This window comes from Salvelinus alpinus, chromosome 12, assembly GCF_045679555.1.
Source record: "Salvelinus alpinus chromosome 12, SLU_Salpinus.1, whole genome shotgun sequence".
In the NCBI taxonomy this organism is placed as follows: domain Eukaryota; kingdom Metazoa; phylum Chordata; class Actinopteri; order Salmoniformes; family Salmonidae; genus Salvelinus; species Salvelinus alpinus.
The window spans coordinates 21,957,908-21,976,166 of NC_092097.1; the positions used below are offsets into that span (position 1 = coordinate 21,957,908).

At 41.9% G+C, this 18,259-nt stretch overlaps 1 protein-coding gene across 9 annotated transcripts in view; it reads left to right on the top strand.

Annotated features, from left to right (window-relative positions):
- ephb2b (eph receptor B2b) overlaps positions 1-18,259 on the top strand; it is a 190,550-nt gene that overhangs the window by 55,476 nt on the left and 116,815 nt on the right. For 6 of the 9 annotated variants that reach the window (XM_071335379.1, XM_071335385.1, XM_071335382.1 and 3 more), the window contains exon 2: positions 11,882-11,967. In XM_071335379.1, coding sequence (XP_071191480.1) covers positions 11,882-11,967 — 86 coding nt within the window. The remainder of the gene's footprint in view (positions 1-11,881; positions 11,968-18,259) is intronic. The other 3 variants (XM_071335381.1, XM_071335387.1, XM_071335388.1) reach the window with 1 other exon arrangement.

Consider the following 18,259-nt stretch of genomic DNA (forward strand, 5'->3'; position numbering starts at 1 on the left):
ACGACTAGCTCATAGGCCAGGAATCTGAAGTAGGTCTGCCATTCCTCTGTTCCCTGATACGTGTGGTCCCCAGGTCCAGGGGGTCCTGGTAAAACAGTCACGACCGTGAGGAGGTACACTCATCTCCTCCTCGGTTCAGGGAACTTAAGGGAGGTGGGCTGGATATGGAGCATCTCAGAGAGTCAGAACAAGCCTGAGTGTTAGGAGGCATGTAGGGAGGGAGGGAGGAGGGAAGGGCTACCCACCTGGCTCTGCTGGAGTCTGCTGTCTACTGCTGAGCATGGCGTAATCCTTCAGTCACTACACCAGCCATGCTCATACAAAAGATATTCACTTAAAAACATGCGCACACACATAAGCACACACTCACACAGAAACCCACAGACACGCTCCATAGGAGAGATAATTATCCGTCTCTAGCCATTTGTCTGTCAGGTGATTCATACAGGCCTTCCCACAACTTTACTATTTCATATCTGCCTCATCATCATTTCATGCTCATGTTTGATTAAAATCCCGAAATAACATGCATCTAAGGAAGATTACGCAACACCGAGGTGAGCAAATATGTGACTAGTTACAGAATGTGAGGCGTTTGATGCTGGTTCCTACTTCACATTATGTACAGCTGTAAATGTGATGCTATAGCTCTCAAAAACATTGCTGCCCCAAATTCAGCTGGGTTTAAGTAGAGGTGCTAAGGCTTAAATGGGTGAGAAAGATGCTTTTCTCCTGCTTGTCTGTTAAGTGAGATAACAGGTTTATCTACTCTCAAAGCATCAAAACTTTCCAATGTTTCTTCCAACTACAGTGTGTGATATACCACTTTGAAGCTCTGAGTCTGTACTTTTATAAATTGTAATAAGCACATCACTTACATTTGACATTAGCTTCAATAGAGAAATATGGACACATATACAGTATATTGGATAAGTAGACCAAGCTATTGATTATGCAGCGGGGAGGGTGGGGATGGGGATATCTGTGCAGACAGAGATCTAGAGCTTATAACTTTCCTGGCAGACAGACTGCATCGACTGGCAATTCCTCAGCACAGAAACTACACAGAAAGGGCTGAAGGTTTAATATGGCAATCTAGGGCATCTGAAATTCTTGTGATTCATATTACTGAGAGGAGATTTAATAAGGATGCAGACTGGTAAGGTATTGTATCATTTATCTTGTAATAGTTGTGCTTACATATTTTATTAGTTACACTTGGTGTTAGTTACACCCAACTTGTAAGTCGCTCTGGATAAGAGCGTCTGCTAAATGACTTAAATGTAAATGTAAATGGTGGGGTGGTTATGGAAAATGAATGGAGGTTATTTGAGTCCCATCATATCCCACTAATCATCCCCTGTGATATTAAGCTTTGACATTTTTCTGGAGGCTCCTTGGTTGAAACGTCTGCCTTACGAAAGACAACGATAGCTGTTGCCAATCCCTAACACAGAGAGGCACAAACACATAAGGGTTTCATACGGCAGGATGCAGGAGTTCTTATAAATGTCTGTTCTCTGATATGTGTTCCTTTCATGGATCCAGATACCAATCTTTGGTTTGTTGCCAATGTGTAAAACAGTGAGAGTGAACAGTATTTGATATCAATATGCTGGTAATTATGATATAACCACCAGTCTTGTATCAAGCCTTTTGTTCTTTTGAGTCCTCCTGAGAGGATACAGGGCCAATGCCTGTATCCCCTCCATTTGGTAAATATTTTAGACACACATAACAGTAGTTCATGCAGTGACGTTATGGTCACAGAGTTTCTAAACCCAGAGGCGCAACATCACGAGACTTCCAGGAATGCTTGCGAAACAAACTAAGCAAACCAGGATGGGGTTTGAGAAGTCAATGAGACAAGTGAATAATGAATCCTTAGTTTTAAATTTTCTCTAAATCTAATGGCACAACCTAGATTCGAGCCAATGTCTTAAGTAGTTGAACATGTTATTACTCCAACCTGGTAAATTTGACAAACTAACACGTTTACATTTTCGTCAAAAACAACTTTATTTCGAAGGAGTGCCTCTGATTTGATGACCTGGCGTGAGACAACTGTTAGACTCTATTATGCGTTTCTGTGCATGAGTTTAGCTAGCCAACTTCACCATGACATCGCCTACAAACGTGATCGGGGATTTCTATTGGATAAGCAGTTTCCCCCGTGCCCATTTTAGGCACATGCCAGGTAAGGCACAGGAAATTTGAGGAACTGGCAGTTCTTAAGATTCCAGTATTGCTGGGTTAGGAAGCTTAACAGTGTGTTAAATTGCTGTCATTTTCATTACAATGTTATTTTCATGTGTCCTTATTTTCCACTTCATTTTTTCATGTAATGATGAACACGTCTAATGATAAACACCCACACGAAAAGCACGCTTGTCTCTGCGTGAGCCAATGACTTATTTATTTACATTTCATGAATCATTCACATCTCCGGATGAGCCAAATTTATCATTCAACAATATGATGTCGGAAGCCCCATTTACAGTTCTTGTAGCACTTAACCTAGAAATGATATACCCTTTTGGTTTATCAATGTTGAATCTAGGAAAGTAGTTGGCATACACAGCATGCTGTATTCATGTGATGTTTGTGTATTTCTTTAGATTACCGGCTTCAATCGCTTTAGCCAATCAATAAATAAGTGGCTTGTGCCTAGAGAAAAACATCAGCATATCATACATGAATCAAGTTGAACCCTTTACATCAAGGACAGTGATTCACCCCATAGCCATATTTAGATATTCAACATGATATGAGGAGAGTGTTAGCTCAGAAGCTCAGTCTCACACATTTCCATCTCATGCATATTTCAGGTCAGGCAGACAGCTGTGGGACATGGAAGGGTGTTGTAGTACAGCGTTTACTCTCTGACAGCCTGAGAAATAGTCCGTCTGGACTTCCTGCTCTCCATCCACCAGGCATAACCCCCCCCCCCACTGGGCACAGCCGTCAGTTCAATGTCTAGTTTGGATTTACATTTGGTTGAGTTGTCAACTAACATGAGTTCAATGTAAAATCGAACAAAAATGTCACCCTGTCATTGGATTTAGGTTAAAAGTTGGGTGAAAAAAATACAAAATTCCCTTATGTTGATGACTTTTTGCAAATCCAATCAGTTTTCACTGTTGAGTCAACGTCATCACTAGAGGTCGACCGATTATGATTTTTCAACGCCGATACCGATTATTGGAGAACAAAAAAAGTCGATACCGATTAATCGGCCGATATATAAAATAAAAAAAATTATGTTTTATATATATATATATATATATATATATATCATACACACACACACACACATTTTTGTAATAATGACAATTGCAACAATACTGAATGAACAATGAACACTTTTATTTTAACTTAATATAATACATAAATACACACACACACACACACACACAGACACACATAGCTCTGAAGTGACAATGATACTGAAGAGTCTGCTTAGGAGACAAATACTCTCAACTGTTTGAATAAAAATAGAGTTTAAGTTACCTGTGATGAATGTTGAAAACAAAAACTGTCATTTCTATATGCAGGAAATCCTATTTTAATAATGGGCATGGTAAGAATTGACGATCAAAGTGCGAGTCATAATTCCCATGACACCTTCTAGCAAAATCTGAAAAGCGGTTCCTTCATTTATTCCATAGGATATTTTTAGATTCACTTAAAATAAGGTCTGTGTTTCGTGTAGGCTTACACCACCTTGCCAATTTTATAACTGTGTAGATATCCATAGGACAAGGTAACTCTGATCAATATTGGCTAAATATAAGCGAAGATAATTTTTTTTGTCGAGTGGATTTATGAAAATATGTTGACAAACGTTACCTTATCCTAGTGAGATTTACACGGGTATCAAAACGGCGAGGCGGTTTAAGCCTGCACGAAACACAGACCTTATTTGAAGTAGATCAAGACATTCTCTATGGAAGACATGAACGGTAAAATAACGAAGGAACCCCTTTCAAGTTCAGCCGCAAGTTATTACAGGAATTAGTTCGCAAAGAGCCAGGCGGCCCAAACTGTTGCATATACCCTGACTCTGCGTGCAATTAACGCAAGAGAAATTACACAATTTCACCTGGTTATTATTGCCTGCTAACCTGGATTTCTTTTAGCTAAATATGCAGGTTTAAAAATATATACTTGTGTATTGATTTTAAGAAAGGCATTGATGTTTATGGTTAAGTACACATTGGAGCAATGACAGTCAATTGTTTTTTATAAGATAAGTTTAATGCTAGCTAGCAATTTACCTTAGCTTACTGCATTCACGTAACAGGCAGGCTCCTCGTGGAGTGCAATGTAATCAGGTGTAAGAGCATTGGACTAGTTAACTGTAAGGTTGCAAGATTGGATCCCCCGAGCTGACAAGGTTAAAAATCTGTCGTTCTGCCCCTGAACGAGAGAGAACGTTCCTAGGCCGTCATTGAAAATAAGAATGTGTTCTTAACTGACTTGCCTAGTTAAATAAAGATTAAATAAAGGTGTAAAAAAAAAAATGGCCCCGATTAATCGGCCATTCCGATTAATCGGTCGACCTCTAGTCATCACATATATTTTTTGGGTTGAAATGACATTGAAACAATGCTGATTCAAGCAGTTTTTGCCCAGTGGGCCAGTTCCAGCCCAGTGACATGAAGGACAGGACAGGTCACCAGGTCTCCTCTATCAGCCACCCTTTAACTGACAAGAATCAGGAGTAAACCTGGTGCTCTGAAATATACTTTATGACTACCTTTAAAGGCTCTTAAAGGATGTGGAATAGGCAGTAAACTCAATTGTTTGTCAGTCTATTGGCATGGAGTGGCATTGACTGGTTAATGTGAAGGTATTTTACAGGTGTCAAGCAGACAAACAAGGTAAGACTGGCAATAAACAGACAAATATGTCTTTTTTCTTCTGCCTTTATAGCTACATTTTTGCTGACACAATGATTGGAAAGTGCTGCCTGTTTGAGTCAAGCTTGGACGGCACATCACTTGACAAGTAAAGAGCACTTATCAGTCAATCTGGAGTACTTTACCCGTCTCTCTGTGACCTACAGTACACAGATAATTTCAGAGCCGTTTCACTGCTGTGATGCCTCTCAGGCCTGCACATACAAAGTTGTTTTTCTGGCAGGTCTATGGATCTGAAATGTTGGAACAGAGATTGGTTTTCCTTAAACTCTAAGACGTGTTCATTATCCCGGCACATACTGTGAGTTGGGAGGGGACACTGAGCCCTTCCTTCCCCCCAGTTCGGTGTTCTCTACCTGGGAGGAACGCCTCCTACCCTTGGTACTCCCACGCCACCATGGGTCCTGAGGGGCCTTGGGCTCTGGTACAGCCTGCCCTGCTCAGCCCGACCTAGGAGAGAGCGCCTGTCATGCGAAACCCGGTACCACACATCAATGAACAAGGGATTGCTTCATGTTCGTGCATGTGATGTCTGTATAAAACATTTTATCACCCGCCTTTCTCCCTATGGCTTGTAGGCAAGGTGTGGGAGGCTTGCAATGATGATTTCCATCAAGTTAATTAGTATTGATGTGTGAAAAGCTGTTAGTTTGATGTAAGGTGCTTTGTGCATCTCTGCATGACTTTCCTGCAGGTATTTCAAGTATGATGGAAGATCTCCACATTTCAGGGAACAATTATCAGAGGCTTTTCTCTGTCTATTGAAGATTTAACTCTTTTGAATGATGAGATCCATTATTACAGCCTTTTCCATTAACCACTCAAGGAAAAAACATTATCCTCCGTTAGGATGTTTGAATGAGGATTTCAGAAGGATTTGAAAAATATTAGAAACATGTTTGACTCTTCTAGCCTTGCAGCCAAGCTGAGGTTTTTCTCCAAAAGCCCTGGTGTGCTTGATTGACCAGGTGGTGACCATTCTTTCTCCAAATTTACTTTTGAGATTGATGGTTCTCAATTAACAGTGGTGCACTCAAATCATGAAATATGGTGTCTTTCAGAACTAACTACATTTTAATGTGCAGTGAAACTGTGTGCTAATGATGCACCTACAGTTACTGCTAATAGTAATAGCACACATTCTGGATGCATGGAAAGAATTGCAAATGTTGAAAAGATTGGCAAGCCAGCGCACAGGGGTGTTGTAATCCAAACCAGGTTTGGAAAATGATTTAGTCGATTACTTTGGAATAGTGATCTGTTGGAAAGTTACAGATGTAGGATCTTCATTTTAGCCAGTGTGCTACAGCAGGACAATAATCTTGCAGCAACAGGAAATGTTTTACAACTTGTTGGATGGTTGCTCATTCTGAAAGTAGTCTATGGGCCAGGAGAAACTGTAATCCATGGTTCAGTTGTCTTTAAACATCCACCACAAACTTCAGCTAACCTTAGCCACTACAAGCTAACAATCAATGAAAGTTTTGGGGCATGTGAGCATGTTTAATGTCAAATCACCTGAAATCAACTCCATTTTTGGTTTGATGTTACTTAAAGGTGATCTGGCCATATAAAGTTTGTAATGACTGTTTAAAGAAATCTGAACCATGGATTACAGTTTCTCCTGGCCCGTAGACTACTTTCAGGATGAGCATCCATCTAACATCCAGTTGTTGTAAAATAGTGAACTACTCCTTTAATTGACATTTTTGTAGTGGTTAATATATTTTTGTAAGGGAAAATCAAGTCTCAAATTTCAAAGTGGAAATTACAAACTTCAGAAGCCTTTTTAAACCTCAAATACACGTTTTAAGTGTCCTGCTTTGCAGTACAGTTCTGCTACAGGGTGATCAAACATCTGTATGTGCTATCATGAATAAGGGTCAGGAGTAGCTACTATTTTTATGATCCAGTAGTTTGACACATTTACATACTGTACCAAAATAATCTAGTATTATGGATTAGATACTCTTGTGATAAAATTGGCTGATTCAGAAAAGGGTTGAAACAGTCTTTGAGTGATTCAAAGTAGTACATAGAGGACTTGACAGTCATGTTACGGTAGAGTTTTTGCTTGATTTACTTTTCTGTTTTTGGTCATTTCTCCTTGTCCAGGCTGACAGGTTTAGTTATATTGAATGACAACACAGTGGGCTCTGTAAGGATTACTATGGAACATCCTGCCTGTAGCCCAGGGGAATGGTGTGCTGTATCATTCTGTTAGCAGTCAGAGTGCTCTACGTACTGTGTGTGGTAGCATATCTCACAGGGCACACTGTCTGCTGCCAAAATCAACTGCCCAACTTCCTCTCTTTCCCTCAGAGCAGGCCTAGATCCTCAGCCTCAGTCGTGTCCCACTCCATCCCACCTCATCACTCCTCGAGCCCCTACATCATCATCTGAACCCCAGAACCGGGGCTTGCAGGAACCAACAATAACCCCTGGTTACACATAAATCTTCCTGATAGAGTGATGTCTCTCCAAAGACACATGTTAAAGTGCACCAGATACCCAGGGCAGCACGCCAAGCCCAGTTTGACTCTGAAAAAAGCCCATGCTGTTGGGGTTTGGGCCGATGCCACCTCATCCACAAAGCCCCTGTTTCATTGTAAATGCAGGATTACTGATTCATTTACCGCACAAGGACATGTTGTAATGTGGTGGTGGTGGAAGCCCCACCTAATGGACCCTCATGGAGTTGAAAGATTTCTGAGATGGCTCAGGTTCAGGGGCTCCCTCCCTCAAATGAAACAGAGCACTCTACTTGTTATTCTGTCCAAAATGCCATACAGTAGCAGTGTCCGTCCATCATTATGGGCATCAGTCTTACCTCGGCACTGGCAGTTTTTCTAATCCCAGTGCCAATAAATCTAGGCACATTTCTTAGCACTGTCCACAAGAAGACTGCTCTCTGGTCTATGGTATTAGCTTATGGACAGATTGTTCAGGCTATAGCTGTACCGACATCTATAATCCACATTTTCCATTGAATATAGCCTATGATTCCAGGTGTTTAATGAAATGGAAGTTCATTGTGTTATACACACCACAGATTTGGTGAGAAAAACACTGTGGTGCTGTAATCTGCCATTTCCACCGCATTGAAAAAAAGTGTTAGTGGATGCTTTGATGTAGAAGTCAATGTTGAGGAATTTGCTCCATAGAGGCTATGCCTACAGTACAATTCTCCTGGGAAGGAGGATAAAAGAACATCATGCTTGTAAGCCTTTACATGCTGTGTTTTGGAGGTCAATCACTTCTTCAGAAATACCCTCATTAAATTATTAACGTAATTTGATACAAGCCCGGTTTTGCTCATGTTGAAGCCTTTTTAATTTTTTTTTATTTAACCTTTATTTAACAAGGCAAGTCAGTTAACAACAAATTCTTATTTACAATGACGGCCTACCCCGGCTTAACCTGGACGACGCTGGGCCAATTGTGCGCCGCCCTATGGGACTCCCAATCATGGCCGGATGTGATACAGCCTGGATTCAAACCGGAGACTGTAGTGACGCCTCTTGCACTGAGATGCAGTGCCTTGCTTTCTAGATACTATAATAGTATTTATTCTACACAGCTGTTCTGCACGGTTGTTCTGCACTATTTTGACAGAACACACCCACATAATTCGCTGACAATTCATGCTTTATACATTTTTACAGTATAATCAGTGAATCTGTGACTGTGTGTGTGTGTGTGTCCACCTTTGTGTCCACCTGTGTGTTAGTGTGCTGCTATAGAGGCAGGGATGTGCATCTGTTTGGAAGGCTGCACTTGTTGCCTATTTCCTTCCTGGAGGAGGGCAGTGGGAGCTGGGAGATAAGACGGTCCACCCTGGAGGAGACAGTGTGTACATCCATCAGTCAGACTCTGCCCTGCTCAACCCTACACACTAATTGGCCATCCATCTCTCAAAGCCTGACCTCCTCGCCTCAAGCCAAAGCATACTCACACAGTACCCACACAAATCAAGCACATATGCGATCTAAAACAGACACACGTACACACACGTGCTCTATGGCCGGCCGCTTCTCCTGTCCTCCCCTGCTGCCTCCCCTGCTCTGTGGAGCTGGAGGAGAATCACTGTGCCTGGATTAAAAAGGCTAGCAATGTCCCCAAAGCTCTGAACAAAACAAAATTACATACCTTGAATACCGACTCGATGAATGAAAATGAATTGTATTTTCACTTGGTCTCAGAGCACTTTATAGTGTGTGCAGGTATCTTGGCTCGTTCTCCACCATTGTGTATTGCCCATCTGCTAATGAGGCCTGCAATCATTTTGGAACACACTGCTCTGCATATAACTGTCTCCTCCACTTCTTTGAAATAGAAGTTATACGAGTTGCTCCTACTTTTTGGTATTTAGAACGTGGCTGCCGACCAACCAATTTCCACTACAATAATCCCAGGCCTAAAAGCATCTTGATCCATGTCAATTAATGTGGGAATGTGTTCTGAGACTCAATTTGTTTATGAGCTTGTGAACAGCTGCTCTCTCTAACCTTCATTTAAAATGTGATGACATTCTCTGGAAAGCTGAGAGGCTGCGGCTGCATCTACCCCTAGCTCTCAGAGAAGACTCAGTGTTGTTGGAGCACTGCTGGCCCCTCCCGTCTGGCCCCTCTGTAACTTTAAACAACCCTCTCAGCGGAGGTTTACGATCAGCACAAAACCCTCCTTGCTTACTATCAGGAAGTGTTTTAGGAAGCGCTCTTAGGCCTGTAAGCGTATCTAAAACTCCAAGGTCTCATTGCATATTCATGCACCTTCAGTGTTCAGGCTGCCTGTCTAGTAATAAAAAAGACGGCCTTGTTGAAAAGTTTAAGCTCTCACGTCCTCCTTGTGCTCACCATCCTCTGTGTGCTCATATAACTGAAATATAGCTGGTGCCCTTTGACCCCCAGCTGAGCCAGAGGCCCAGGCTGGAATGTGTCGTCACCTCCAGACCTCAGTGTAAACAGTCAGTCCTGGTCTCTTGGCTTCATCGCTGCCATACCGTTCCCTGTTCGGGGCCAGAGCCCTCCCTCCACTCTGCCCTCTCCCTCCCTCCCTCCAGTCTGCCTGGTCTCTCTCTCTCTCTCTCCCTCCCTACCTCACTCCAGTCTGCCTGGTCTCTCTCTCTCCCTTCCTAACTCCCTCCCTCCACTCTGCCTAGTCTCTCCCTTACTGGACAGTGTGTCTGACTGAGCAGTCTTGTCCTGCCACTGTGCTGCCTGCTGAGAGCCTGAGGACTGAGGAGGGAGTGAACAGTGCTGGTTGTGACTCAGTGAGGTACTCTTGGCACTGCAGTAGGTAATGAATTGGTGTGGCTGCCTGCTATGAAGTCTAGTCGGCAGGAGGGAGAAAGGTGATCAGTCTTTCAGGGCCAGGTACTACTTGTACAGCGTGCAGGCCTCTAATAGCAGTAAGCAAAAGGTTGTGTGAGCCTGACTGAGGGACTGGAGGGGCGCCTGTGTTCACATACCAGGGGATTTCACTCCCTCCCTCCCTTTTCTCTACACCACCCCACTCCCTAAACCACCACCGAGGGGGTTCATCATTCTCACTTTACTACTGAGCTAATTATCATTAGCATTACGGGGGATAATTACCATTTCACTGCCTAACACTCATGTAGACTGCTCAACCCGGAGTCGCACAAGGTTATCAATGGTAGCAGAAATGCAGCCTCATCTGCCTAATTATACTGTTTGGGCTTTGTGATAACTGAATGGGATGTGAAATGTGCTATTATGCTTTGCGTATATTGGTGAGGCTCTTAGATTCGTCAAGTTCCTAAAATAAATGTGCGGCATGTGGAGCCTGTTAATTAAAAGCTTTGGTTTCCTCTGGAATATAAATCAGAGGAAATCCATGTGTTATGAAATACTGGAACGTTCTAAAATATATTGGATGTTGTTCTTTCTCTAGTGTGAGTTTAGCTGCACTGTACTGTAAAATCAGGCCATCCGGATCATTAGCTCAATAGTCCTTTTCCAATTTCTGAAAGGGAAGTCTGACATCATACAGAACGCATGCTGAATAATAAATACATCTTTGAAAAATAACTTTATACTACCAATCGCCAAAAGTGACTTATAGTTAGTAGCTGGCTTGTCAAGGGGAATTGCATACATCTTTCACTGGCCTTATGGAGTTGCAGCTGGCGCCTATCACCTGATGAATGTTGTCTCCATCTGCTCCAGCTCAACACTGGTGCTCCTGGGCTAATAACTAGTGGAAATTCATTAGGCCTGTAGGACCCTCTTTCTGCCCCCCTCCCTGTCCCCCCCGTTTCTCAGAGAGAAGGCATTGACAGACAGCCTGCCTTGCCTGCCTCTGGAATGGCATTGGCTGGCCAGAGAGGACCTCATGACAAACAGGAGACATATTCTCTTTGACCCCAATTACCAGAGGTGTTCTTTTCCACCAGCTAATCCAGCGCATCTAGAGTGGCCCCTCTCACTACCCCAGGAGCTTTGCTTTTCCAGCCGGGCGGTTGCCCCTCAAAGCCAGGGGGTGGAACTGAAGAAGCATGTGCCTGTTGAGTGGAAGTTGACCTATGAGGCAGTAGCCTGGTGGCTGTGGTAGAGTTGACCAGGTTCCAGTGAACCCAGTGATCTGTTCTCTTCCACGTGGATGGTCACACACTGTTTACTACTACAGCACGTAGCCAAATATGCCCTGGTCTCAAACAGTTGCATTGCCATCTTTAAGAGAGAGGATAATGGAGATGTCTGAAAAAATACTATCTACAGTAGCAGTAATTTTAAGACTGAAAATGAAATATAGTTTCATTACTATTAATTGTAATCAAATCTTATTAGGGTTTGAATGACTAGCTCATAAATGGACTCCCATCTCCACCTATGCTCATGTGTTGTAAATGTGCACTGTTGCTACTGTATATTATTTGTTTGAAGGTACTCTATGACTTGGATGTTGTCTGACCGCCCTCTCTTTCTTCTCCACAGAGACACTAATGGACTCCACCACAGCGACAGCTGAGTTGGGCTGGACAGTTTATCCCGTGTCAGGGTCCAATGACAACAGCGTGAGTGTAAGCTCATCATCTACATTATATCATAGAATTTTCATTTCAGTTGCTTAATTCATTTGATTGCTAATTAATAATTTTTCATGCAGATGCAGCAATACTACAGTGCGCCACATTTTCAGTTAATTTCAGTTCATCACAGATCAACTTGTTTTTGACAACCAACAGCAGAGCTGTGCGATAAATTGATGCGATAAATAGAAAGACAAATTTCAAATAAAAGAAATTATCCTTTAAACTATGACTATTACAGCTGAAGTCGGAAGTTTACATACACTTAGGTTGGAGTCATTGAAACTCGTTTTTCAACCACTCCACAAATGTATTGTTAACAAACTATAGTTTTGGCAAGTCGGTTAGGACATCTACTTTGTGCATGATACAAGTAATTTTTCCAACAATTGTTTACAGACAGATTATTTCACATATAATTCACTGTATCACAATTCCAGTGGGTCAGAAGTTTACATACACTAAGTTGACTGTGCCTTTAAACAGCTTGGAAAATTCCAGAAAATTATGTCATGGCTTTAGAAGCTTCTGATAGGAACATTTACATAATTTAAGTCAATTGGAGGTGTACCCGTGGATGTATTTCAAGACCTACCTTCAAACTCAGTGCCTCTTTGCTTGACATCATGGGAAAATGAAAAGAAATCAGCCAAGACCTCAGAAAAAAAATTGTAGACCTCCACAAGTCTGGTTCATCCTTGGGAGCAATTTCCAAACGCTTGAAGGTACCACGTTTATCTGTACAAACAATAGTACGTAAGTATAAACATCATGGGACCCCGCAGCTGTCATACCGCTCAGGAAGGAGACACGTTCTGTCTCCTAGAAATTAACGTACTTTGGTGCGAAAAGTGCAAATCAATCCCAGAACAACAGCAAAGGACCTTGTGAAGATGCTGGAGGAAACAGGTTCAAAAGTATCTACAGTGGGGAGAACAAGTATTTGAGACACTGCCGATTTTGCAGGTTTTCCTACTTACAAAGCATGTAGAGGTCTGTAATTTTTTATCATAGGTACACTTCAACTGTGAGAGACGGAATCTAAAACAAAAATCCAGAAAATCACATTGTATGATTTTTAAGTAATTAATTTGCATTTTATTGCATGACATAAGTATTTGATACATCAGAAAAGCAGAACTTAATATTTGGTACAGAAACCTTTGTTTGCAATTACAGAGATCATACGTTTCCTGTAGTTCTTGACCAGGTTTGCACACACTGCAGCAGGGATTTTGGCCCACTCCTCCATACAGACCTTTTCCAGATCCTTCAGGTTTCGGGGCTGTCGCTGGGCAAAACGGACTTTCAGCTCCCTCCAAAGATTTTCTATTGGGTTCAGGTCTGGAGACTGGCTAGGCCACTCCAGGACCTTGAGATGCTTCTTATTCCTTAGTTGCCCTGGCTGTGTGTTTCGGGTCATTGTCATGCTGGAAGACCCAGCCACGACCCATCTTCAATGCTCAAGATCTCGCGATACATTGCCCCATCCATCCTCCCCTCAATACGGTGCAGTCGTCCTGTCCCCTTTGCAGATTAGCATCCCCAAAGAATGATGTTTCCACCTCCATGCTTCACGGTTGGGATGGTGTTCTTGGGGTTGTACTCATCCTTCTTCTTCCTCCAAACACGGCGAGTGGAGTTTAGACCAAAAAGCTAAATTTTTGTCTCGTCAGACCACATGACCTTCTCCCATTCCTCCTCTGGATCATCCAGATGGTCATTGGCAAACTTCAGACGGGCCTGGACATGCGCTGGCTTGAGCAGGGGGACCTTGCATGCGCTGCAGGATTTTAATCCATGATGGCGTAGTGTGTTACTAATGGTTTTCTTTGAGACTGGTCCCAGCTCTCTTCAGGTCATTGACCAGGTCCTGCCGTGTAGTTCTGGGCTGATCCCTCACCTTCCTCATGATCATTGATGCCCCACGAGGTGAGATCTTGCATGGAGCCCCAGACCGAGGGTGATTGACCGTCATCTTGAACTTCTTCCATTTTCTAATAATTGCGCCAACAGTTGTTGCCTTCTCACCAAGCTGCTTGCCTATTGTCCTGTAGCCCATCCCAGCCTTGTGCAGGTCTACAATTTTATCCCTGATGTCCTTACACAGCTCTCTGGTCTTGGCCATTGTGGAGAGGTTGGAGTCTGTTTGATTGAGTGTGTGGACAGGTGTCTTTTATACAGGTAACGAGTTCAAACAGGTGCAGTTAATACAGGTAATGAGTGGAGAACAGGAGGGCTTCTTAAAGAAAAACAGGTCTGTGAGAGCCGGAATTCTTACTGGTTGGTAGGTGATCAAATACTTATGTCATGCAATAAAATGCAAATTAATTACTTAAAAATCATACAATGTGATTTTCTGGATTTTTTTTCTTCTCACAGTTGAAGTGTACCTATGGTAAAAATTACAGACCTCTACATGCTTTGTAAGTAGGAAAACCTGCAAAATCGGCAGTGTATCAAATACTTGTTCTCCCCACTGTATATCCACAGTAAAAAGAGTCCTATATCTGCAAGGAAGAAGCCACTGCTCCAAAACGGCCATAAAAAAGCCAGACTACGGTTTGCAACTGCACATGGGGACAAAGATCGTACTTTTTGGAGAAATGTTCTCTGGTCTGATGAAACAAAAATAGAACTGTTTGGCCATAATGACCATCGTTATTTTTGGACGAAAAAGGGGGAGGCTTGCAAGCCGAAGAACACCATCCCATCCGTGAAGCACGGAGGTGGCAGCATCATGTTGTGGGGGTGCTTTGCTGCAGGAGGGACTGGTGCACTTCACAAAATAGATGACATCTGTCACGATCATCTAATTAATTAACGGACCAAGGCGCAGCGTACGTAGAGTTCCACATGTTTAATAAATTGAAACTCACAAAAACAACAAAGAAGAATAAACGATACGTGAAGCTCAAGCAGTGCTCACAGGCAACTACACAGAAACAAGATCCCACAAAAACCAGTGGGGAAATGGCTGCCTAAATATGATCCTGATTGGGAACCATACCAGGCCAGCATAGAAATAAATGCACTAGATCCCCCACCCTAGTCACACCCCGACCTAACCAAAATAGAGAATAAAAAGTCTCTCTATGGTCAGGGTGTGACAACATCATGACAAAGGAAAAGTATGTGGATATATTGAAGCAACATCTCAAGACATCAGTCAGAAAGTTAAAGCTTGATCGCAAATGGGTCTTCCAAATAGACAATGACCCCAAGCATACTTCCAAAGTTGTGGCAAAATAGCTTAGGGACAACAAAGTCAAGGTATTGTAGTGGCTAGCACAAAGCTCTGACCTCAATCCTATAGAACATTTGTGGGCAGAACTGAAAGAGTGTGTGCGAGCAAGGAGGCCTTCAAACCTGAATCAGTTACATCAGCTCCGTCAGGAGGATTGGGCCAAAATTCACCCAACTTATTGTGGGAAGCTTGTGGAAGGCTACCCGAAACGTTTGACCCAAGTGAAACAATTTAATTAAAGGCAATGCTACCAAATTCTAATTGAGTGTATGTAAACTTCTGACCCACTTGGAATGTGATGAAAGAAATAAAAGCTGAAATAAATCATTCTCTCTGCTATTATTCTGACATTAGACACTCTTAAAATAAAATGGTGATCCTAACTGACCTAAGACAGGGATTTTTACTTGGATTAAATGTCAGGATTTGTGAAAAACTGAGTTTAAATGTATTTGGCTAAGGTGTATGTAAACTTCCGACTTTCCGACAACTGTTTTTAGGTGGAGTTTGCCTTCTCCCCCTCTCTCCCGGCAGTCTTGAGCTGAAAAACGGGTCTTTGTGCACTGCTAGCTCTGCTCCGTTGTCAGTCAAAGAGCGATTGAGAAATCCGGAATTTGTGAACAAATCTTTGTTTTATTGATTCCGTACGGCCGAATTAGCTAGATTTTTATCAAAAGTACTATCGGTTTTGAGTCAGGAAAGGTGTACTTTTCCACCTAAAACCATTAATTTAGATAATTATTTTATGTGGCTGACTGCAACAACAGGGAAATAGGTTAAAAACTGCGCATGTGCATTCTCGTGGGGGAATCCCTTTACATATAAACTGCTCATAAGATTCTTATTCACAATCACAGATGCTAGTTTTTTCGTGGGAGAAGTAAAGACAGTAGCCTAGCGTTACTGATTTGTTATTCGAAGTAAACAACAACCTACAATAATGTCTGACGACGAAATACTTGTTTGTGATGAAGAAAACTACTGGAGGGCCGCTGATGTTTATAATCTGTAATACATTTTTTATCGCCTTGGGGCTAAAAGTAATTATATTGTTAGGATACACATGGCCACTATCGACAGGGAGAGGTGGGGGTTATGAATATATAACCCCCACCAGTAGACCACACTACATGCAACCAAATAGGCCTACCCCAGGTGGTACCTGGTGCCATGTATTTCACAAAAGGCTATACAGTAAAAAGCATGAAATGTTGTCATGCAAATAAACCATTGCTAACCAATACATCAGACATTGGAGAATATGACTATGAAAAATTGCAATTAGACCTGATCCTAAGTAATTAAACAACGTGTTTCATTTTTATTCTGTCTATTCTGCAATGTAAGATGACACAATTACTGCCTGTTATCTCCTCAACATATGCTAACCGGTAGAGTGCCTAGGCTGCAACACAATTAGATCAACTCGAACTGCAATGATTAGACTACATACCTCCGCACGCTCGCTTTGACGCTTTCTCTTCTCAAAAACGCTTCTGTTTTGGCACAGCACTAGATCCAGTCCATGGGAATATAGAAGGTACAGCTGTGTCTTTGAGTTTTCATCTGTGTTTTGTTTCCATCATTTCAAATTGTATATATCTTTCATAGTCATCGTATTTCCCGTTTTTTTATCACCACTAGCCATCTTCTTCATTTGTATTTCAACTGAAAACAGTGACATTTTGTGCCTTCTTCCCTAGATTTCTTATATAAAGTGCAGCCAGGGACCAAACACCAGTTTGCTCTTACTGCCATCTCTTCATATTTTTACTTTTCAGAACTAACTTTAGGCTACCTGTGTTAGGTGTTTCAACTTTCACGCCAGATCCTTCTACCCCACATAGAACTAACAGCTGTTAGGTCAAGCTCCAAATAAGGGCATATATGTAACACAGTTGCCAGCACACATGCACAGTTGTTACCCATCTCCGCTGTTGTTGCAGTAATAAAATCATTATAAAATAATCGCAATCATTTTAGGTGGAAAAGTACACATTGCCTGACTCAAAACCGATAGTACTTTTGATAAAAATAGCTAATTTGGCCATACGCTTTCAATAAAACAAAGAATGTATCCACAATTTGAGTTTCTCAATTGCTCTTTTACTGACAACAGAGCAAAGCTAGCAGTCACGAGTCACATGACCCATTTTTGCAGCTGTACAGTTCTAGACTGTAGGGAGAGAGAGGGGGAGAAGGCGAACTCCACCTAACTAGTTTCAATGTATGGAATCACTTGGGAAATTTTGGATTTAGGTCAACTTCCCCTTTAAACTACCACCAAGTTTGATGGTTGTAGCCATCATTAACAATCACCCGTAGTAGCTAACTTATTTCATAAAACTTTACAATTTCTTTAGTATCGGCTACTTGTCATAATGAACAATATCAGAAAAATCCTGCGGTAAGTGATCAGTATGGTCAGTGATGATCATTTTTGGTTTATCTTCCCAGCTCTACCCAACAGTAGGGATTATTTCTTTCTACTGTTGGGTGTCAAACCAAACTTATCGGTAAATCTGTTTAATTTCTCACTTCAAGGTCAAAGGCCAGTAATGACTCAGACAGCTCTCTCCACACTGAGCTAAGTATGTGTAAAAAAGATGGCAGGTAGCCTAGTGGTTAGAGCGTTGGGCCAGTAACCGAAAGATTGCTAGATTGAATCCCAGAGCTGATAATGTAAACATCTGTTGTTCTGCCCCTGATCAAGGCAGTTAACCCACTGTTCCTAGGCTGTCATTGTAATTAAGAATGTCTTCTTAACTGACTTGCCTAGTTACATAAAAAAAATTATGCTGTTGAGATTGTGGAAGGCTACCCGAAACGTTTGACCCAAGCAAGTTAAGCAATTTAAAGGCAATGCTACCAAATTCTAATTGAGTGTATGTGTGATGAAAGAAATAAAAGCTGAAATAAATCATTCTCTCCACTATTATTCTGACATTTGACATTCTTAAAATAAAGTGGTGATCCTAACTGACCTAAAACAGGGAATTTTTACTTGGATTAAATGTCAGGAATTGTGAAAAACTG